This window comes from Cyrtonyx montezumae, unplaced genomic scaffold (assembly GCF_038088225.1).
Source record: "Cyrtonyx montezumae isolate F1298 unplaced genomic scaffold, pur_monq_1.0 scaffold_31, whole genome shotgun sequence".
Classification (NCBI taxonomy): domain Eukaryota; kingdom Metazoa; phylum Chordata; class Aves; order Galliformes; family Odontophoridae; genus Cyrtonyx; species Cyrtonyx montezumae.
In genome coordinates, this window is record NW_027072036.1 from 4,988,112 (window position 1) to 5,011,128 (window position 23,017).

At 48.3% G+C, this 23,017-nt stretch overlaps 1 protein-coding gene across 1 annotated transcript in view; it reads left to right on the plus strand.

The window, feature by feature from the left end:
* CSMD2 (CUB and Sushi multiple domains 2) overlaps window positions 1-23,017 on the plus strand; it is a 223,065-nt gene that overhangs the window by 128,602 nt on the left and 71,446 nt on the right. The window contains exons 15-26 of the mRNA XM_065744632.1: window positions 647-841; window positions 2,892-3,030; window positions 3,200-3,387; window positions 3,756-3,944; window positions 4,123-4,239; window positions 8,471-8,686; window positions 10,336-10,524; window positions 13,605-13,774; window positions 15,138-15,294; window positions 15,653-15,844; window positions 17,122-17,248; window positions 21,890-22,092. Of these exons, the coding sequence (XP_065600704.1) occupies window positions 647-841; window positions 2,892-3,030; window positions 3,200-3,387; window positions 3,756-3,944; window positions 4,123-4,239; window positions 8,471-8,686; window positions 10,336-10,524; window positions 13,605-13,774; window positions 15,138-15,294; window positions 15,653-15,844; window positions 17,122-17,248; window positions 21,890-22,092 (2,082 nt within the window). The remainder of the gene's footprint in view (window positions 1-646; window positions 842-2,891; window positions 3,031-3,199; window positions 3,388-3,755; window positions 3,945-4,122; window positions 4,240-8,470; window positions 8,687-10,335; window positions 10,525-13,604; window positions 13,775-15,137; window positions 15,295-15,652; window positions 15,845-17,121; window positions 17,249-21,889; window positions 22,093-23,017) is intronic.

Consider the following 23,017-nt stretch of genomic DNA (forward strand, 5'->3'; position numbering starts at 1 on the left):
AGCCGTGTGTCTGTGCAGTTCTGTCCTTAGCTTTGCAACATGTAGAAAGGTAATGGCTTTGTGTCCTTCGTTTTATCCCAGTAATGATGACAAGTGAGGCTGGGGACAGCACGTTCGGCAATCACACAGCGTGCTCAGAGGACACTTGGACTGAACCACACGTCCTTCAGAAGGTTTTCTCATTAATGGGTAGCTAATATCCCATCTATGTAGATGTAGATATCTTTAGAGGTTTGGTTTTTGTTTTTTTTTTTAAATCTATCTCTGAGTATTTTTGCATTTTCACATGTGAATGGTTGCTAAGATGGGATAGTTTGCACACTCGTTTCTGGGCCCGGTTGCTGCCGTATCTCAGCACCTCTTGGAGGCAGATGGTCTCAGTCATGGCACGTTGCTGAGGAGCTCCTGCAGTGCAGGCAGGGAGCAGGGCAGTGGGAGTTACTTCACCAGGTGCACGGCTGCTCTGCAGGAGGAGCTGGTGCTTTGTCTTCAGTGAGAAGGGTCAGCGTTCCCAGGGCAAGACCGTGTGCTGATTGCCACCATAGAAACGGTGTGAAAACATCGGGTCCTCCACTTGTGGTCTGACCTGATGATTTTTAAACTAGGGCTGGGGAAGGCTCACTGTCCTCTCATTTTTGCCTCTCAGCATTTAGGCACAACGAGTGCCCAGACCCCGGCGTGCCCGTGAACGGGAAGCGCTTTGGGGACAGCCTGCAGCTCGGCAGCTCCGTGTCCTTCCTTTGTGACGAGGGCTTCATCAGGACCCACGGCTCAGAGACCATCACCTGCATCCTGAAGGAAGGGAACGTGGTCTGGAACAACGCTGTGCTCAGATGTGAAGGTAACTTTCAGAGCTGGAAGCCCGTTCTAACCCTCAGCTTCTCAGTTATGGCCGCGATTTTGTGTAGCCCTGGGGGGAACTGTCTTTACAAAAGAGTTTGCTTGGAAAGGAGCACCAGTCACACAGCAATCAGTGAGCACTGAACTCAGTAGTTCTGATTTGTTTGTTGTTGTTGCAGAATGAATGATGGAGATGATTTTATTTGCTCAGCTTGTCTTAAGCAGGTGCTTTTCTAATAATAATAATAGAAAGCTTTGATTTACCGATGACTAAAAGCTCTGCTCCTCTTGGCGTGAAGGAAATTAAAGAACAAGGAATGGGAGATAGGTGGAGATAGGTCTTCTGTCCTGATTTTTGGTGCATGTAAAATACATTATATAATATTTATGTAAGGAAAGCAGCAAAAGGTACAGATCTTCCCTGTGAGAAGTGAACTCATTGCTGCCATCATCCACACGCACACCTTCAGCGTGTCTCTTGATGTGGTACATCAGTCCCTTCTAATTGGTTCTGGAAATCAGGAGCCATAAATTGTGTCTACATCTCCTTGCCATAACTGCCGTGAGAGTCAGTGCAGAAATGGGGGGAAATGAAATGGTTGAATTAAAGGCTTTATTGCAGATTTCTGAGCTTTTTCCGAGTTCTTTAAAGCTTCTATTATAGAAAAGAAATGGGAAGAAAAAAAAAAAAGAGCTCATTAGAGGTGAAAAGTCTTTGTCTACACTGTTGTCAGAGGAGCAATGCCCTGCACTGGTATTTACAGCACTTTGAGTAACAGAAGTACTGTATTGCTGAGAAATCATTTTGGTAATTGGTCATGCATTGTTCAAATGGATGAGCAGCACAATCCTGTCCATTGTCTTGGAAATTGAAATAAGAGACATTGATTGCATTCAATAAATTTTATGGAGAAAGAAGCTGGACTTATTTTCTTGCATAATTTTTTCTTTATGAGCAGCTGACAGTAAAATGTCTGTAGGCTTTGTAGAGGGTGTCCTTTCTTATCACAAGCACAAGTATTCAAGTTTGTATATCTCTAAGTATAGGAGGGAAACGTGCATTAAATAATGCACTTCCAATCCATGTTTTCCTTTGAAGCTTTGATAACAGAAGACATCTTTATGCTATTAACTTTTGTTTCTTTCTCTGTGGTCATGGTGGTGATCTCTTTTACTTGTTCTTTGGTGTGCACTGAATTAAGTGTACATTTTAATCACCCTTTTTAAACAAGGAGGAAGCGTATGGACCTAAAGTAACACTTATGACTTAAATTAATTAATGGGAAAGAAAGACCTAAGAGAAGAGTTGAAAGATGCGTAGAAGTCTTGACAAGAAGTGACATAGCTCCGAGGCATCTCATTCAAATCTAATTGCTTAGGATCCACTGGAGATAGCTGGCTCTTGTTTGGCATCCTTCAGATCAGCAGTGATGGTTCTGGGCCCAGATTTATGTGCCTATTTGGGATCACATCAAGTGTGACACTTCGTAGCCCTCATGCAGAGCTCACACTGTGGCAGATGCACTTGTCTGTGCTGGTGCATTTTTTGGAGAACAATCCATGGCAATTTAAGGCTGCAGGATTTTGTTCCTCTGGTCCATCAGTGCCTTTCTTCCAGAAAAGATAATATTGTGCCTTCAACTTCTGCTGATGGCACAAGGGACTGCGACGTGGACAAAATGCCACAGTCTTGAGATGTCCCTTGTGGCAGAAAAGGCATGACTCAATTACCCTCAGATATGAAAGCCTTCCTGGCACCCGCAGCTGCTGAAATCCACACTGACCTTGCAGTTTTCTCGGGTTTATATCTAATGATTATTATTATACCCTGTCTGCTCAGAGCTGTTGCACAAGGTCAGGTACAGCAGCAGACTGCTGCGTTGTCAGCGTAAACTTAAAAAGGCAGTTTCTTCCAGTCTGGTTCTGGTTGCTTTTAACACGTGAGAAACAGCAACACATGAGAGTGATTGCACGGCAGGGCCGGGTCGCTCTGATCCTGCTGCAGTTTCTGTGATGTTTGTCACCTGAATGGTGTCCTTTCCTCATTTCAGCTCCGTGTGGGGGCCACCTGACATCGCCCAGTGGCACCATCCTGTCCCCTGGCTGGCCTGGCTTCTACAAGGACTCCCTGAGCTGTGCGTGGGTGATCGAGGCCCAGCCGGGCTACCCCATCAAGATCACGTTTGACAGGTGCTCAGTGGGCATTTCCCAGTTGTCCTGTGTCTGTATGCCTTCGTGTTATCCCACAGCCCGTGCTGCCTTCTCATCATTAGTGCACGTTCAGAATTGCGACAAAGAAAATCGAGCAGTGCTGTTGTGGTTTCTTTTGTTCACAGACATATCCTTGTGTCTCTTGCAGGTTTAAGACTGAGGTGAATTATGACACCCTGGAGGTGCGAGACGGCCGGTCCTACTCTTCCCCACTGATAGGTGTCTACGATGGGACTCAGGTGCCCCAGTTCCTCATCAGTACCAGCAACTACCTCTACCTCCTCTTCACCACTGACAAAAGCCACTCTGACGTTGGCTTTCAGATCCGATACGAAAGTAAGTGCGGGTTGTTCTCGTAATCATGCCCTCCCTAGCAGCACCATGGACTCAATCAAAGACCCCTTGGACTTGCTTCTCCCCTTTGGCAGGCAGTCAGCCTGATTTGAGGATGTGAAGCTATTACAAGTCAAGTAGCACTTCCTGCTTTTCAACCATCTTGATTGATTAGGCTTTCCTCATCTTTGTTTTAGTGTCTGCAGAGTGTTATTAGAAAGAAAACAATGCATTGTGAAGGGAAGCAGAGCTCAGTTCCTCTGCCCATTCCATCCCCTTGCCCTGGGGATAATCGGGAGGACTTTGAATGAGCACCCAGGAGTGAACCTTCCCCCAGGTTAATAACTACACCTCAACTTTGTTTCTCACAGCTGTGAAGCTCCAGTCTGACCACTGCCTGGACCCGGGGATCCCTGTCAATGGGCAGCGCCATGGGAATGACTTCTACGTGGGAGCACTGGTGACATTCAGCTGTGACTCGGGCTATACCCTGAGTGACAGCGAAGCCCTGGAGTGTGAGCCAAACTTCCAGTGGAGCAGGCCACTGCCAAGCTGTGAGGGTAAGGAGTGCAGAAGAAAGCATCTGCAGGAGATGGCAAACACTGAACTGCAAAGGCAGTGCAGCAACTGGGAAATTTGCAGTGACATTTGGTCTGCGTGCTGGGTTTGATTTTCATGGGTTAGGCTTCATTTGGACCTTCAGAAGTGCTGACTGTTGGGTTGTTGGTTTTTTTGCAGCTCTGTGTGGAGGTTACATTCGTGGTTCCAGTGGTACTATCTTATCCCCAGGCTTTCCTGATTTTTATCCAAATAACTTGAACTGCACATGGACAATAGAAACATCACATGGAAAAGGTGAGAAATCTTCAGCTTTTGGTGGTTTTAGAGTTGGGCTTGGACCTGGAGAAGGGTGATGAGAAGGAGGGCAGTGTCTTTGTCTGCAAGGCAGTGCTGTTCTGTGTCCGTGTGTTTGGCCACTTGTCGTTCTTGCCCCACTCAAACACTGTGTCTGTACAAGGCATGAAGGTTTTTGTGCTCACATCTCTTACTGTCTTTGAAGCAGAGGAGTAAGAGAGAAAAGTGGTGCTGCATTAACACTACTGCAGTGATATTTGGTACTCGGTTGTACTGTCACCCATAATGTTCTTTGCTCTGTTGGATCTGTGTAACATTTTACAGATGGAGAAGTGGAAGTGCGTAGTAAATAATTTCCAAACGTAGGACAGAATTGAGGCTGTCAGTTCCCAGGTCTGCCCTAGTTCTGCAGCTCTCATTTCTCTGGCAGCCTAGAGGCAATGCATGGGCCTATTTACTCCAATCTCCTGGTGGCACAAGCCAGTTTTGTGTCTTGGAGGAAAAATTCAGGGAAGTGTATCACTGACAATTAGAGAACAAATTTTATATGGAAGGAAGGGTGGTATTTGTCTCATTGTAGAATATCCTGAGTTGGAGTGGACCCACAAAGGTCATTCATCGAGTCCAACCCTCGGACTCATCACGCAGTCAGAATCTTCTTGGGGTAAGCACCAGGGGTACAGACTTTATGTAACTTTATGCACCGTTATGTAACTGTCTCATACTAGATATCAGCACAACAGGAGCTATCATGAGCCAATTTTGCAATACCATTTGTATTACAGCAAATAAACTTGTCAATGAACAGCACAGTGCATTAAGGGAACCATCACATGCTGTGAAAACTATTCAGTTGAGTAGCAGCAATCCACTCTTCATTAATCCACTCTGCCTTGGATTCAGCTCTGTGATGAGGCACTGCATTATGCTGTTGCTAAGCTAAGCACAGCACAGCAAACTGACACTTTTATATAAGAAAGTGTAACTCTGACAGCCTGTGCACTTTTTTTTTTTGCTAATATCAGAAGAAAAGAAAATCTTTTGATCGGGCTAAGCAAGGCTTGATGAACTGTGCACGTTCAGGTAGTGGGGGAATGCTCACACAAGTCTAGGGACTCTTTGTCCCCTGATCAGTAGTACAGGGAGCAGTTTGGTGTCACTCAGTCCTGGACTGAAGAGCTCAACCCCCCTGCTCTGACCATCCAGCCCTGGGCACTGTTTGTCTCACTTAGAGACACTGAGTTCTTGGCAAAGTTGGGCTCAGGTTTAGTTGTGTGAAGCCTAGGAGCTGTTCCTGCAACTCTACCCCCAGGCAGGATCACCCTGCTTGCCTGTGTTCAGCTTTCCAGCCAGGTGAAGGCACTGCTTGGGTGCAGGAAACCTCCAAATCAAAGAGGAGAGGACGTGTGAAGGATGTGGCACGGTCACTGGAATTGAATGAATTTAGTTGCTGAAGAACAGAACGGGATGTTAAAAAAGTGCAAAGCCCATTGTTGGCTGACTCAATCTGCAGTGCACTTCCCAGGTCTTCACAGTGTGCTTTGTCCTTGGCCTTCTGTTCTTGGACACCATGGGGGCAATCAGTGGAGGTTTGGGTAAATCTTGTACTGCTTAAACATAGAATTGGTAATAGTTTTCTGCTCTGGCAGCTCTAACAGGCAGGAGAGAGATCTGTATCACCCAGGTGTTTGCTGTTGTCCTTCACTCTTCTTGCTCTAGTCGAGTTCCCATAAGGTGTCTGAGTACAGCTGGGGGCTTTTGCTTTGGCCGTTCCTGCTGGGATGGTGAAACTGCCTGCACCATAACAGCTGACCTCACGTTACTGCCAGATCTTTATGAACTTCTTGCACGTGAGCAGCCCATGAGTCCCCTGATTGAAACAAGTTCGTCGTCGTAATGGTTATTTTTATGTGACTGCGGACAGATTTTCTTTATGGGCTGATGGGCTGTATAATTTAAAAGCAGCTTAATTTTAAAGATCCTTAAATGCTTACAAAGAGACTGTTATTTTTCATCTTAGAACTTCAAAGTGATTTCTTTTCCCTATAATTTGTTTTGTTGTTTCTTCTACTGAGAATGGGGAAAAAAAAATAACAAAACTGCATTTACAGAGTCATTCTGTGCCACAGTAAATTGCAGACCAGTGCAAAGGTTTAATCAGAGTAGCAAATCCTTTAAAATGAGTTTGTAATTAGCCCTTATGGCTGCAGTTACCCAGCCCTTGGCTCTGCTGCTGGAGGGCCCCGTGTATGTGATTGGGTTCGTTATCTCCAAAGCACTGAAGTCAGGAGCTGTTCTGCAGCCCCGGGCACTGAGCTCTGCCTCTGTTGATGTTGGGGGCTGATATTTCTTTTCCTTAGACTGGGTTTTGTAAAGGCACGGGTATAAATCTACTGTCAGTTGATAAACAAGACAAACTGGAAGCATTTTGTATTCCCTGCGTCTCGCTGAGTTTTCACACCGAGGCGGGTCAGATCAGCTTTGAATCAGTGGCACTGCTGGTACGAATAATAAGCATTTGGGAGCACTTAAAAGTTTCCTACCTCCACCAAGTTCTACAGAGGGGAACAGTTGAACTAAACATCTTCTGTCAGGCTCCAGATAATACTTACAAGGGATGTGCTGCCACAGAGATGTTACATGTCCGTGTCCTGTGAAGGCTTTGTGTTGGTCACCCACCTCTGTGTCCTTCCTTCCTGGGAAGGGAACTGCTTGCCATCCTAGAAATTGGATAGATATAGGAACAAGTGGAAAATTCCGAGTTATAATTGGATGCTAACAGAAATTCTGCTGGGATGGGTATTAAAGCTCATGCTCCAGAGCTTTAATCAGTCTCTAGGTTGATCTCATCCCGATCTCTGAAATTAATGGGGAATGGGGAGCAAGGAGGAGGCAATTCCTCTGATCCTTATTTACAGATTTTCTGTGCTCACACTGCAAGCTGCTGATGCTGTACTTTGGCAGAGATGGGATGCAGAGCGAGACAGCCCTCGGGTCTCCCCAGGTTGGCAGTCTCTGTGCTGTTAATCACTGGCTTAAATGAAAGAAGTTGGTCGTGCCACTGGGCACTCCCGATGTGCGCGAGGAGCAGTGATCCGACTGTGACTAATGAAGAGCAGATGACAGCACTTGTGTCTGCATGGAGGAGCATCTCTCTGTAACAGCCCCGTTGGGTTCAGGGCTTGTGAGGAGTGTGAAGGCCATTGCAGCTCTGCAGCCTGCCCGCAGAGCTCGGGGTGTCTGCAGAGGTCTTTGGGTGAAAGCAGCCGTGTCACTGCGGAGAGGCTCTTTCTGTTGCATGGCATTGCTTTGTCTTGTGGGCCCCACGTGGCCGTGACGTGACAGGGTTCCTGAGAAAGGGCCCTGCCTCTGCTGCTTCTGTCTTTTGTTGTTTTGCAAGGATGGAATTGTGTTCCAGATAATCAGTGTTTCTAATTGCGTTTGAATTTCAGCACGAGCATCACCTTGCTGGAGGCTTTTGCGAAAGCTCTCGGTCCTTACTGCTTTGTTTCTGGAGGTGTGAAGGATGGTTTGAGTAATTTATCTCCCCTCTCTTGATAGTTACAAATGCAACAAGGTCACAACACATCCTTCTTGCCAATACCTTACACAGTGTTGGCATCAATGGGGACAAAAGCCACGTGTGCCTGAGGAGCCTGGCTTTGTCCATGAGTGATCTGGTGTCCTGCAGGGCCCATCCCACCATAGGAATGTGCAGGAGCTCCCTGCATTAGCACTGCTGGCAGATACCTTCTGAGAGGCCTTCCTGACCTTCCGTGTTGTCATAAGTCCTGTTTCCTAGGTATGAATTCCTTCCAGAACGTACTCGGTTTTGTTGTTTTCAAGTCTTCACGGCTGCAGCCTTTGCTTTCCTTGCTGCCCATCCGAAGGTCAGCACTGCTATAACAGAGTGCTTTGAGCTGCCAGGCTCCATCCTTCTGCTGCAGATCCATCCCTCAGGCGAGCTGTGCTGCCTGCTGCTGCGAACCAGAGGCACAGCAGTGAGGGCACTGACTGCCTCGCTCTGTTCTGGCCCTGTACCGTGGCCCTGTTGTATTTCTCTCTCTGTTCCACTTCTAACACAAACATGCCGACTCTTTTCAGTACTGTTTTTCTCTTTCATCGGGCTGCTTTCAGTGGAAAAGAGTCAAAAAAAAAAAAAAAGGGCCCGGCGTCATCCCAGCGAGTGCACAGGGCTTTGTTTTGAGGTGCTGCTGGTTCTCTCCTGCAGGCGTGTTCTTCACCTTTCATACCTTCCACCTGGAGAACGGCCACGACTACCTCCTCATCACCGAGAACTCCAGCTTTGCACAGCCCCTGCAGCAGCTCACGGGATCCCGCCTGCCCGCTCCGCTCAGCGCGGGGCTCTTCGGAAACTTCTCTGCACAAATCCGCTTCATCTCGGACTTCTCCATGTCCTACGAGGGCTTCAACATCACCTTCTCAGGTAAGAACAGAGGTGGACGGACTTGATTCTTTCCCTTTCCTTTGGACTTCAACGCGGATCTTGGGAATGGGTTCCCGTTGGTTCGCGTGGATCCAGTTCTTGGAACCAGCGTGGGTGCCCCGTCTCGGAGGTGCCCACAGCCATGGATGTGTGCTGGCTGTGCCCCCAGGGCACGGCAGAGCTTGGGTCCAGGTGTGCTGCAAGGTCCCTTCCAAGCCAGCTGTTCTGTGATTCCATTCAGTTGTTCACCAATAAACGGTGCCAGCGTTCAACCACTGTGTGTCCCAGGAAATAATTCTCTTTACAGTCCCATGTGCAGCAGTTTTGTGCACCTTGAGCCCCAGAAGGTTACTGCCTGGACCCCCTGGAATTATATCCCCCTGCTGGGGTGTTTGTTGCCTTGTCCCTCCTCACCCAGTGACTTTTCCTTCTCTGTTTATGGACGAAGTTTCAGCTCATTTTCCTGGGGTATCCCCAAGAGGCCATTCCTCATGCAGAACACATCATCACACTTGCAGACAACAGCTTTGCTCGGGCAGCCTCTGTGTGCCCTTAACCCCATTGTCCTACAAATGACTGCTGAAATGTTTGCACACGTTTCAGAAAGTGCAATCTTTGCTGCCTGAGTGCCCTGAGCAACAAGGTAATGGACAAGAGCTCGCGGTGTGGTTGCCATTCTCTTCTGTATCTCAGCACACTTTTTAGTCCTCTGATTCTGCCTGCTGGTGAGGAGAGGACGTGGCTGCTGTTCCTCGGGGCTCACTGTCTTCAAGGCACAGAGCTGCTGCTGTAGACATGCAGTTAAAACCTGCCACACTCCAAACTGGTTCCCAGTGCCTTTGTTCTGGCCTCTGAAGCCGTGGATTTGCATGTTATACTGAGAAAACTGGACATAAAAATTCCAATTAACTTTCATTCTGATGAGGAAAAGATGGCTCTTTGTAAAACAAACAAACAAAAAATGCCTCACATCATCCAATTATAACTGTTATTTCCAGTGTATTTTGGGACTTATTTCCTTTCTCAGAAAATGAAAATGGGAGTTGGTTTTATTTTGTAGTCCTCTTTATTTATGTAAGCGTGTACTTTGTATTTTGCAGCTGTTATTTGTTCGAAGAATAACCCCCAAAAGAGGTTTCCTTTACAATGGTTTGTGGCCAGAGGCACACGTTTGGCTCTTCTCCATAATGCTACATGACCTTTCGTCTAGTAGCAGCTTAAATGTGCTCTTCCATTCCCCAAGCAGGATGCTGTGTTCATTCATTTTCAGGATTAGTAATGCAGTGGCAACAGAAATCCCATCCGGATCAGTTCGTCTTCATTTTCCTCAACCAGGGGGAGAATGACAAACCTCCATCACGTTTTGCCTCCGCTGGTGTCACTTTCTACTTTGGCTGGCAGCAGTGACAGGAAATGAGGAATGGTTTAGATCAGTGATCCTGTGGGACCCTGAGGGCTGTGTTTTGAGAGCGAAACCCAGGCTCTGCTGTCTGTGGTCAAACAGGTCTCACGTCTTGCACGGGTGCTTCTTTTTCAGACCTTATCCACATCTGGATCACAACCCACAGGGCTTGGAGCCCCCTTTATTGGGGAGGAGGGGGTAAGAGGTGTCACTGTGATGCACTAGATGTCCATCTGTCCCCTTGCAGAATACGACCTGGAGCCCTGCGATGAACCAGAGGTCCCAGCCTACAGCATCAGGAAGGGGCTGCAGTTCGGCGTGGGTGATGTCCTCACCTTCTCCTGCTTCCCTGGGTACAGGCTGGAGGGCACAGCACGCATCACCTGCCTCGGGGGGAGACGGCGTGTGTGGAGTTCGCCTCTGCCAAGGTGTGTTGGTAGGTGGTCATGTGCTTTCATTTTGCTTGGCTGGTTGCACTGTGCTGGAGTGGTTAGTGGGGCAGGGAAGTGCGCGTACCCAGGGCTGGGTGGTGCAGGGGTGGGGAGAGGCAGCTGGGATGAGCTTCAGCCTTGTGACTGTACCTGGGGAAAGGGGGGATGGGCAGAAGGGCTGCAGCCCTCTCTCAGGTTGGAACACACAGTGCGTGGTGGTTTGGGGTCCTCAGAAACCCCGTGTTGTGGCCCAATGGGTGAGCAACCCTTGCAGCCCTTTAGGGATAGGTTCTGTAAAGCAGCATGCTTTTAGGGCCAACCTCCCTTTGAATCAGAGTGCTGTAAAACTTAATAGGTCGGAGATGAAAGCTGCTTCTGGGTGGGTGATCCTAAGGAACACAAATTTCACCTCAGTGTGTTTGTCTCTTCCACCTTCAATTTCTCCTCCTCCAACCACTGCAAGTTCATCTTTGCAATCCCCCTCGCAGTTATTTATACTGAGAAATAAACGTAGGGGGAGAGGGGAGGAGGAAATCACCTGAAACACTGAGCCACTTGCTGGCTGTCCTCCCTAAGCTCTGCAGAGCCCTTCCCAGTGCCCTCTGAGCACAGAAGAACAGGGGTACCAGTGTAACAGCAATAAAGCAGAAAGGCAGAGGGATTGCCAACGCCTCAGGCCTTTGCAGAGGGAAGATTTAACATATTTCTGGTTTTGTTGTGTGGTACATTAAGGAGGAAAATATTCAGTGCTTTGCTGCTGCCTGGGTCACCCGGGGCACCGTGGGGGTGTGTGCAGATGAGACAGACTGCATTCGTACCTGGTGTCACTCCAGCAAAGCCTGCTAGGTGGATGTTCCTCATCTGTGGCCTTTGAGAGACATTACAAAGAAGGCGTCCCAGCAAGAGCCAGTCTGCTTTTGCAGTCTGTTGAGCTTTGCTGTTGAGTCCTGTCATGCTGAATGCATTTCCCAGCACTGTTTAATGCCTAGGTCACAGGGCTGCATCATCCTGCTGTGACAAGCAGCCTCTTCAGGGCATGAATAATAATCAGGTTGCAGAGAAAGCTCATCAGGGGAATAGAAATCAAAAAGCATCATAACACGGCTTTAAATCTGGTTTGCAGACATCCCTAAATGGACACATGAGTTCCGTGTGCCCAGATCTCTGCGGTAGCTGGCTCAGAGTTGGTGTGCTGGTTTGTGATGATGGATCAAATTGCCCTTCTGGTGATCTGTGCACAGCCCTGGTGGCAGCTTTTTCCACAGTGCCCCTGCTGCACACTCAGATCTGTGGAAGGGTACCACTGGAAACTGGAGACCTCTTTCTTAAGGCCCAGGAGATGTGTTTTTGCAGACTGCTCAGCACATGGCACACGATTCCTATTCTGGTGGTGGATCTGGATGGAAACAAGAGCAGCTTGTCCATCCTCCCCCTCTCTGCAGGTGGGGATGCTCTGCACCGACCCCTGCTCCAGACCAAGTCCTGCATGGTGACATCCCCAGTATCAGCCCCTGGTACTCAGTGCTGCAGGGAGCATTGTCCTGCAGGGCAGGAGGGGAGAAGAAAGTCACCCCCCAGCTGTGTCCTCTCACCATGTCTGCTGCTGCTTCCTTACGTCCCCTTCCTGCTCGACTGGGAGGAGCAGCAGAGGCAGGAGAGATGATGCAGAAAGCTGCACGTGCACTACAGTGGCTTCCTGCAGTCCCAGCAGCTCCGTGTGCTGCGTGAGGGACCCCAGGTAACAGAGAGCTGCTCTCAGGATGGGTTGGAGCAGTTCTCCCCACCTGTGCACACAGAACACTGGGGCTCAGAGGAGCAGGGAGCCAGCGTGTTACAGCTGAAAATCTTTTAGGGTAAGTAGGCCAAGAGAATGAAGGGAGCTCATCGTGGGAGTAATGAGAAATCCTAAGCCCAGGGTGTCTGCAAAGCACATGGACATGTTTGGGGGGACTGCACGTGTAAATAGCAAATGGGCTGCAGTGCTGTGAGCTGGAGTCAGGAGCACAGAGAAGACAGGGACTGCTGGCAGTGGGCGTAAAGCAGAGAGTGAATGTTGGTGTATAGGGTTCCCACATCAGCATCTCTTCGTCTGTCTCCAGCCCTTTGTCTCTTGAACAAGAGAGGTCAGCCGTGTCTGTGCTGCAGCCCATTGTGGAGCTCAGAGTGACATGTTGGGAGGAAACAGATGTATGTAAATCAGAGCCACTTTCTGAGCCTGAGGGGCAAAAGGATTTCCGATTTTCTCTCTTTTTCTGATGGGAGTGGATGTAATTGTCAGCTGCAAAGCTGGGAAGGAAAAAAATGCAGGGAGCAAAGGGTGAGAGGTCCTTTGAAATACTGTCAAATGGTGAACTGAAGGGCCAAGGTCAGAGTTAACGACCAATAAGAGGAATGTCACATTTTTCCCTCTTTCACGAGTTGATTTTGGGAAAGATTTTCAGATTCACATATAGCTCTGAAGTTGGTAATGATTTTAGAGTGTCACTGAGCATACTTTTACTACACAGAGACCTCCTACCTGGAACAGCCAGGTGCCAGCAGTGTGCTGTGCTGACTGTCAATAGAAAGACATTACCATTTTTAAATACATCATTAATATAAAACTCATCAAGATATAAGGTGAGCTTTGCCTCAGCAGCAAGGCAAAAGATGCTAAATATTTCAATTTAATAATGCATGTTTTTAATTTCCTTCTGGTTTGGAGATGAGGAATGAACATAATAAACACGTGGAATGCTTTGAGCAGGCAGTGATGTTCTGTGGAGTTTGGATTGTGTTTCTTAATGTTCCTTAATCCAGGATAGCATTTGAGTACACCAGCTTTCTGTGGCTCGGGTTCCCTATCCAGGAGAGGATATTAACCACTTCTGTAAAGCACCTGGGGTTTAATGATGATAAAAGCATTAGTAAGAGCTGGAACTGGGAGGGGTTGGTTTTTCTTAATAGCACTTGGAAGTAAAGCTGTGCTAGCAGATGGGTGTAGGAAGGAGTGAGCATCTGTGGCCATTTGGAGGACTCACCTGCATGTGCTGTATGGCTGAAATATACACGTGGTTATTAAATGTGGCTTTGTGTCTTTCTGTAGCTGAATGTGGTTCGTCTGTAACTGGAACTCAAGGTGTTCTGCTGTCCCCCAACTACCCAATAAACTACAACAACAACCACGAGTGCATCTACTCCATCCAGACACAGCCAGGAAAGGGGATCCAGCTGAAAGCCAGGACTTTCGAACTGGAAGCAGGAGATGTCCTCAAGGTAACTCCTTGGTCTCAAGCAGTGAAGGGTAGTGCTGCTAACGAGAACAAGATCTGAAAGGAATTGGATGTTCTAGAGTTTTAGTAGGGTTAGCTGAGTCTGACCTCTGGAAGGTGCCACACAGGGAGCACTGATGGCAGAGTGGTCATCCCAGGCAGAGTCTGCTGCCCATAGCTGGGCTGGCATCCCCCAGGAGTCTGTGGCTGCTGCTGCCAATGGGCACTGCTGTGTCATCTAGTGCCTGGCCCAGCTGTTCTGGGGACAGCAGCACAAGTCCCGTGAGCCAGAGTGATCTTCAGTCTGATTGTGTTATCTGTGGGTGTTCCCTCTCTTGCTAGAGCAAGGGAAAAAACTGCAATACAGCTGTGAAGCAATATCTGCTAGCCCAGGGACCCTGATCAGCGTGCCACTGCTGTGTGTTGGGTGGCTGTGCTTAGAGACGTTGTAATTGTAGGGAATGGGCAGCTCTGAGCTTCCTGTGCTCACTGCAGCCTCTGGCAGCAGCACTGAGTGAACGTCCTTCGTGCTTCAGCCTCGCTGAGGGTTTTAGCATTGTTTGTGAGCTTCTAGGAAGCAAGGCTGATTCCTCTACAAAGGGGGTTTGTTTAAATTCAAGCTATTCAGCATCCCCATCCTCAGATTAATCTGCATTTACAAGTTTCAGGACTGTATGGAAGGAGACAAATGTAGGCTGAGTTTCTGTTAAGCACAAAGAAATGGTTTTGTAGTAGGTATTAACATCCCAGGATATGTTCAGCTGCACTAAACCCAGAGAATGTCTCTCTCCTTGTTTAAGTGCTGTCCTTCTGCACCGGGAGATTGGTGTAATCCACGTATGTTCAACTCAGAATGACAGAAAGAGAGATTTCCAGCTAGTACAAAGGATATTCTTGTGAAGGAAATGATTTTCTCTCAACATGTTTGTCATCAACTTCTCTTCTTCTCCAAAGGAAAATTGCTATCAATCTCTCTTAGTGAGAAGCTGCTCTTTATCGTCACAAAAAAGTCTTGTTATCCAAAAGAAAAAAATCCATTTGTGTTCTTTTAAATAATGCTGAGGTCAGGACACGTCTGTGAGTCACTCTGGGAAGAAAAAGCTTTCCCAGTAGTTGTGCTGCACCTTTGGTTCAGAAAACACAGCCCTGAGTGTGGTAGGAGCTGAGGTGTGAGGGGCAGACTGCCTGTGTCAGGGTGGGAGCTCTGCTCTTGGATGAGCAGCATCAGAGCGTCCCCGCACAGACACTGAACTGCCAGCATTTCTCTGCCTTCAAACGAGCTGTCCCTGTGTGCACTCCCAGAGGGTCTGACCCCTAAAATGGCAAATAAAAGGTGTTTTTCAGAGTGCCTTTCTCCTTCCTCCCAGGTCTATGATGGCAGCAATAGCTCTGCTCGCCTGCTGGGTTCCTTCAGCCGCTCCGAAATGCTCAGCACCAGCATCAACAGCACGTCCAGCAGCATGTGGCTCGAGTTCATCACCAACAGTGAGAACACCAGCAAAGGCTTTGAGCTGCAGTTTTCTAGTAAGTCCTAGGCCCACATCTGAGGGGTAATTGCATGGCTTTGCATTACAGTGCCATGAGAAGAGGACGCAGTCCTTCCATAAAGGTTCTTGCCTCTGAAGTGCAGTCAGAGCTGGGGAGAGGAGCTCTGCCCTCAGCCCTTCTGGTGCTGCAGAGATTCCCAGCTGAGATAGCAGAGCTCTCGCTCAAATCTTAATCAAAAAGTAGAATTCTGCATAGGGTGCTCCTTTTATTTTATTTTATTTTTTTTTTCCATCAGAGCATTTGCTTGGGAGGAAAATACTTGATATGATCTCGTGTTAATACCTTCTGACCGTTAAATGTCTGAGAAAAGCTGACGCCGTTTCTCCCACGCCAGGTTTTGAACTCATCAAATGCGAGGACCCCGGCGTCCCACAGTTTGGCTACAAGGTCCACGATGAGGGGCACTTTGCTGGCAGCTCAGTGTCATTTAACTGTGACCCTGGCTACACCCTGCGGGGCAGCAGAGTGCTGAGCTGTCTGACCGGGGAGCGGAGAGCCTGGGATCAGCCCCTGCCAACCTGTGTGGGTGAGAGCTCTTGCTTTCAGAACATCCTCCAAGTTCTGTGCTTGTGGGCATTGCACCAACGTCCTTCCTTTCTCTGTAGCTAATACATGTGATATTATCTTCAGCATTGATTGCAGCCATCTACATCAAAAAGGTAACGATAAGGATCCTGTGTAAGGCATCTTCAGATCGAGAGCGGCGATAGCTGCAAAACTTCTGCAGGCACTGTTAACATGAAACACTGCTGTGAGCACAGATTTGACAAGGTTCCTTGCTTCTCTGCAAGGAGACTGCTGCTTTTTCAGTCCTTGTCCTTTCCCTTGATTATGTTAAATGCAGTGGCACTTCCTGAAAATGGCAGACAGCAGCATGTCCTGGCATTTGGCAGCTCAGAGTCGTGTTTACGTGAGAACTACATGACATCTCATTCCACTTTTTCAGATATTTTAATTCCCTCGGTCTTCTCGCTGAGTCCTGAGTTCCCCCTTTCCCTATAACTCTCTGGATGGATATCTTATTGCTTAGAAAACTCTGCTGTTGAGTTTTTTGTATCCAGGTGAAGTGTTCATACCCAAATCCGTGTGATTAATGAGGGTTTCCAAGGCACGGAGAAGTTCTTGCAGACCTGGTCCCCCTGGAGCTCTCAGCAGGCAGCTTTTGTGTGGTGCTCAGACATTGGCACGCCGAGTTCTGCAAGTTGGGAGTTCTGTGCTGCAGCTCTGCTGAGTTTTAGCTTTGCCTGTTGAGGGGAAAAAGGCAAATTTGTGTGATTTATCCATCCTGTTAGCCTCCGTCCTATTTTCCGGATATACGTGAGAGTGATTTTGTCTTCGTGAACCTGTGGGAACTTTGAGAATTTTAATGGGCTTATAATGAAAACATATTCAGGATCCTCATGCGGAGGTTCATTTAGCAGCCATACGTATGCTGGCTTCTCCATTTTATCACTCTTATGGATCGTTAAGGCTTTTTGCAGATGCAGGCAGAATTGAGCTCTTTGGCCCCACGTGTGAATCAGGGAAAGCAGGATGTTGGCAGGCTCTGCTTTTATTCACTACGGAGCCAAAAAGGTGAAGAGGAGCTGTGACAACACGTCAGGTTGTAGGAGGTGCTGCTGTTTGATGACTTGCTCTCTTAGCTGAGTTCTGGGACTCCTTAGCTTTGGTTAGAAGGCTGTAAGGATCTCCTGAAATGGGCAGAAATCCTCTATTGTATGGGTGGGGTGAGGTCTGTGTTGTTGGCGGGTAGGAGCCACGACATGCAGTGAATCTCCTCACTAACCTGTGTGTTTCTTACAGCTGAGTGTGGGGGTACTATCAGGGGAGAGACGTCAGGACGGATTCTGTCTCCCGGATACCCCACGCCCTACGATCATAATCTGAACTGCATTTGGTCCATAGAAGCAGAAGCTGGTTGCACAATAGGGTGAGTAGAAGCTCTTCACACTGATTCTTACATGCAGCTCTTCTTGGTAGAGGCAGTGGCCCACTCTGAGCATCGTGTCATTGGGTTCAGCTGGTTTTTCTGAAGTTAGATCAATAATTATTTAAAGCAAGTAGGGAGAATGCAGTGTCACTTTGAGAGGCCCCTGTGAAGGATCAAACACTGCTTCGTCTGCTTGCCAGGTTGGACAGAAATGGCATCACTGCTTCTCCTTTCCCCTCAGCTTTTCAGCCCCGTCTGGGCTGTGCCTCTCACAGCCATCATGCCATGTGGTGGTGAAGCCAGATGTTTGCTGTTGCTGCCTGTGTTATTGCTGTATTAAAAAAATCTAAGAGCTTATACATATTTACAAATCTAAGAGTAAAATACAAATGCTCTTCACCCCTTTGCCTCGATTGGGTGTGAGCAGAAACAAACCTTTTCCACCAGATCAGGGCTCAATTTCTCAACTATATTCCACCATGTGTCCAAAATCCTAAAGTGGATATATGAAATTGCTTGGAAGTTCACATCCCAGAAAAGGATAATGGAAGGCAATTACAGATCTGGTTCGTCTCCCATTTGTACTGCCAGAGTAAGTTAGCACCAAAATGGATGAGCTCTGTCAAGTTACATTTGTGAGAATGAATGGTCAGGCACGGGGGGTCCCCAGATGCAAGTGGACAGCTGGAAAAATGAGGCCCAGCACCTAGCTTTCATCTTCTAATTGTATTGTTTTATGGTTTTAATAATAAAAAGAACAGATAAAATGCAATTATTCTCCCAAAGGAAAGGCTCAAGATGGTTTCTGAACATCTGGTGTGTTCAGAGACCCAAGACTGTTTTCTTCTCCTGCTCCTCTGACTTCTGTTACCGTTTTGTTTTTACTTTCCTGTTGGAAAATGGCAGTTTGAAATGTAATTTGTTCAGAAGTGATGTGAATTTGGTGGTTAAGTAAGCATGGTGCTGAGAACATTTGGCTCATAAAGTCAGTGCAGTCACCAGCAGAATCCAGGCACTTCTGGACCCTGTGATGCTTCATCTGTGATCCCCACTGCTTGCTGCTGTTCCTCACTTGCCCCCATTGTGCCAAGCCACATCTGTACAGCTCTCCCAGGGATTTCAGTCCACCAAAACCCCAACTCCAGCAGAAGACAGGTATGTTGGCAGGTGAAATCTGTGCTAAATTGATGGGACTGGGGTGTCCCCACCATCCTTTCAACATCAGCCTGTGTGTCAGCCCCAGTTCTGCACTGACCTGAGCCCTGCTGCCCTTCAGTGCTGCACTTCTGCCTTCAGCACAGATCCTTTGCTGCATCAGCACTCAATCTCACTTCAGCAGAGACTGCTCATCATGCTGAGCACTGTGGTGCTTTTGTTGATGGGTTATGTGGGGATAGATTTGGTCCAGGATTTTCATTTTTCCTCAGTGCAGAAATTCCCTCCATCAGGTGCAGTTCAATAACGGATGGTTTCTGGTATTGCTCATAGAAGAAAGAGCAGAGCCAGCTTAATTCCTGCCCGAGCAGCTTCCCGTTGAATTCTCCTCTTTCTGTCCTTCTCCTGTAGAGGATTCTGTAGATTTCTGTTAGGCAGCATAGGCATGAACCTCCACTTCTGCTCCCCCCAGAAGTGCAGGAGATGGCCTCGTCCAAAGACTGCCTCACCAACGCGGTCTGTCCTCTGTAAGAGCATCCCCAGGAGCAGAGCTGTGGGTTCGTGTTTGCAGCATCACAGAGCTCGGAAGGGGCCAAGGCTGGAACGGTGACGCCAGGCATCCGTATGGAGGTGCACCTTGTGAGCCTCCCTTTGTCACCAGAGATGAAAGCTCCCTTCTTCTGCTCCTTTATTTGGCAGCACAGGAGAACAGATGATCTCTGGGTAGTTGAGAGCACATTCTCAGCAAGTTCATTTTTATGGTAATCCATTGGAAAAATAATCCTCTTCACGCATGATGCAATTGTATAAAGCCCTCATTTATAACCCACATTAAAATTAATCACCACAGCTTTTTGAATAAAGCTGTATCTGCACAGAAGGAGGAGAAGGAAAGAGAGAGAGAGGAACGAGTCTGTCCGTTCCTTCCATGGAAGTTAAAGGGTTGAGCTTTGAGATGGGATTAGTTGTGCACGTGTGTGAACACAAGCACAGGCAACTGCAGCCACAGTGCCATGGCCTTGTGTGAGACCCCAGGGAGGGAAACAGGAGGGAGAAGTAGGAAGGTGTGCTGCAAAATGAATGGCACCTGCCTGCAAGTGCTGCAGCACAGCTGAGAGCACGGTGAGAAGCAGCCAGCAGTGCTGTGTGGCACAGCAGTGATCTCAGCATCCTTACGGTGTCTGCTGGCACTGCTCACCCTGTTCTGATGAGCACTGCTGACAGGTTCCGTTTTTCTCACTCTCATTTAGAAATATGAATTAAAAAAATCTACCTGTTCCAGCTTTCACCTATGGAGACCTCTGGGCACGTGATACCGAAGAACTTTTGAGTTTGGTGACCCCCCCTGGCTTGGAGGGCAGCAGTGGGGGGCCCTGCATGCTGCTGCCAGCACTGAGATCCTACAGAATTGAGGGCAGCTGGGGGGCACTGCCCCCATCATCCCATGGTGGGGGGCTTGGATGGGAAGCACCAGCAGAAAGCCTTGGGTTTGGTCGGGCAGCTTCCATACACACACCGTGCACACCTCGTTTGCTTTTCGCTGCATTTTTTTGCATGTCATTGAGTTTGCCTCTCCTTTGTTTGCTAAACCAGTTGCACTGCCTTGTCTTAAATTAAGCCCTGCTGGGAGTAGAGTCAGGCTGACAGAAAACTGGTGTTGTTCAGTGAGACCTGCCTGTTTGACAGACTGATGGCTTCAGAGCACACTGCTTTTTGTGATGCAGAGGGCTGTCCCTGTGGACTCCTGGGATGGTGCTGGGCAGCCTGTGCCCCAGGCATGGCTCTCCCTGCATTGGTAAAGCCTGAAAGTGAGTGAAAAGAGGAGGGGAATCACTGCAGGCAGCAGCTGCCCCTGCTCCCCTGCCCAGTCAGACTCTGCCCTTCGTGAGGACTTCAGCCCAGGCTTTGCTCTGGCTGTCCTTCAGCCCAGGATGGGCTCCCGTGCTCAGCAGCTCTGCTGGGATCCATCCTGATTCCATTCTCATTTTTGTTGAGTCTGGCTTTTTGGTTTTTTTGCCTTCGTTGTGCAAGTTTCTGCTAGGTAGATTTATGATTCAGCTCTTTTGGTTGCTGTCAGATTCCGGGGATGTCACTTTGTTGCTGAGTACATTGCAGTATTTGCCTTTTTTTTTTTTCCCTTTTTTTTCTCTCTCTCTTTTTATTTTTTTATGGTTCTCCCTTACTAACGTTTGCCCCAGATAAATGGGAAAGCAGCCAAAAAAACCCACAGCCATGTTTTCCTCCGTGTGCCATCAGAGCTTTAAGCCCAGCACCTGACTGTTGGTTCTCACAGGGTTTCTCAGTGCACTTTGTGGGTCTGTGCCCCCGTTTCCACGGCACTTCCCCTGTCCCATCTGCCTGGTGTCAGGGATGGGCAGTATTTCCCCCAGTGCTGAGTTGGAAATGGAAAACAATCCACTTCTCAGGGCTGAACCCTGATGTGCTGCAGCCTGGAGCTGGTAACTCCCTTGGCTCTATCAAGAGCAACAGCAGTATCTGATGCTTGGATGCTGATTGCATTTGCAGTTTGCCACCCCAAAGCACACACCCTTTGCTGCCCTGTTTCATTTGCTGCCCATTTCATTCAGGACACCTCATGCCACGCTGAGTGTTTCTTTTCCAGCAAGACACTATTTAAATAAAGAGCAGTGTTATTTTCCTTTCCTTCTTTTTTTTTTTTTCCCCCTGGTGTACAAGATTAGCTCGGTGCCAGGAGCAAATTCTTTGATCTGGGAGCAGGTAACAAAAATCAGTGCATTTTATCAGTAGACAAAAAGCTACTCCTTGTAGGACACCAAAAAAGCAAAAGGACAGCCAAGGTTGTTGCTGTGTGCAACACAGAGACAATGTGTGAATTGCACGAGAATCCATCAGTTGTCTGGAGGGACCTCAGCACATTTGCTGCTAATTTTCCTTTTGGAATAAGTTTCTTAGTACTTCTGTGGTTATCTGTAATAGAGCTCAGTAAAACCAAGGACAAAGCCTCTGTCCTCCAGTTCACAGCCCCTGTGCCTCTGTGCTGCACGTTCCCTGCACGTTCTTGACTGAGCTCTCTGTCTGTGACAGCTTCCACTGTAAGGTCTGAGCACACACAGTGATGAGCTTCCAGCTGGGGACTGTCTGCTGCCCATGGTATGGTATGGTAGAGGCCTTTGGACCTCGACCCTACTGCTCGGGAGGTTTAGGATGGGTTAGTGGTTTTGTTTGCTTAGGGAGCACCAGAAAGGGGACAGCTTTCCAGAAAGCACTAGTACCCATGCCTCGGTTGTTGGATGTGTTTCACTAGGGAGCTGTACACTAGGAGCTCTTGGGGTTTACAGACCAACACTGGTAGAGGGCTGAGATAGCTGGAGGTGACAGACAGCAGGAGAGCACATTGCCTGCTCAATGGACCTGAGGGAGCTGAGCAAAGCACCACTGTGACCCTCCCAGCAGTGAAGGCAGAGCTCAGTTTGGGTCTGACCTCCGGTTCTTTCTGCCACACAGGCTCCATTTCATGGTTTTCCACACCGAGGAGTTCCACGATGTGCTGAGGATCTGGGATGGTCCAGTGGAGAACGGAATCCTCCTGAAGGAGATGAGTGGGTCCAGTGTGCCCAGCGACGTCCACAGCACTTTCAATTCCGTCATCCTTCAGTTCAACACCGATTTCTTCACAAGCAAGCAGGGCTTTGCCATTCAGTTTTCAGGTACTTTTGCATTCTTTCCTCAGCGTTGTCCAAGCTCATCTTTGCTGGCAAGTGATTTCAGCATCCATCTTTCAAGTACTGCTGGTGAGCAAACGACACAGCATTGAGCGCAGTAGGGGGAACTTGAGGCCACTTGCACTTTTGGGTCTCCATGCATAGGGAAGACTCTCGTACTTTGCCCTTGCAATGCAGTTAAATTCTGTGCTCCCTTTTGCTGCTGTCACCTTCACAGTGGTGAGCTTGGCAGCAAGGCAGAAAGCAGCACATTGTGGAACACACAGATATTTTCCACCACGCTCCTAACACATCCCTTAGAGACAGCAGCATTACAGGCAGCTTCTGCTGGGCGTTCTGAGAGCAGCTGGTCAGCGGCCTCTGAAAACCAAGTCTATTCAAAATCCCTCAAATTGGATCCCCTGAGATGCAGATCCCAAAAAGCTCTTTGCTGTGTGGATGTCATTGTGAGCAGCAGCACTACCTGTAATGCAGCTGCAGTCTGTCATTGCCTCAGTCCCGCTGGTCATTACCTAAACCTGGCTTTGCAAGCACATTTATTCCAATTACGTTAGGGTAATATATTTCAAGATGCAAACAGGTTTCCAGACCTTCACTGACCTTTTCGGTACCCAAACAGCACTTGACCATTTTGGAGATGGCAGTAAATAGCTCCATGAACTGCTGGGTGAGTGGTGATATGACTTCTCTGGGACTCCAGCACATCAAAGCAGCAGAGCTCATTCTGTTGCTCCCAAGCTGTTGCCCACAGCTTTCTGTTCTGGCTGTGTTGTGTGGCCTGGAGGGCAGATCAGCTCTGGGGAGAGATAGCACTGCTGAGAGATCTTCTGGAAAAGCATGGCAGAGGGAGAGCTCTGCCTTCCTTGCTCCATGCCAGGCCTGTGTCTGTCTGCCAGGTTGAGCTGCTGCC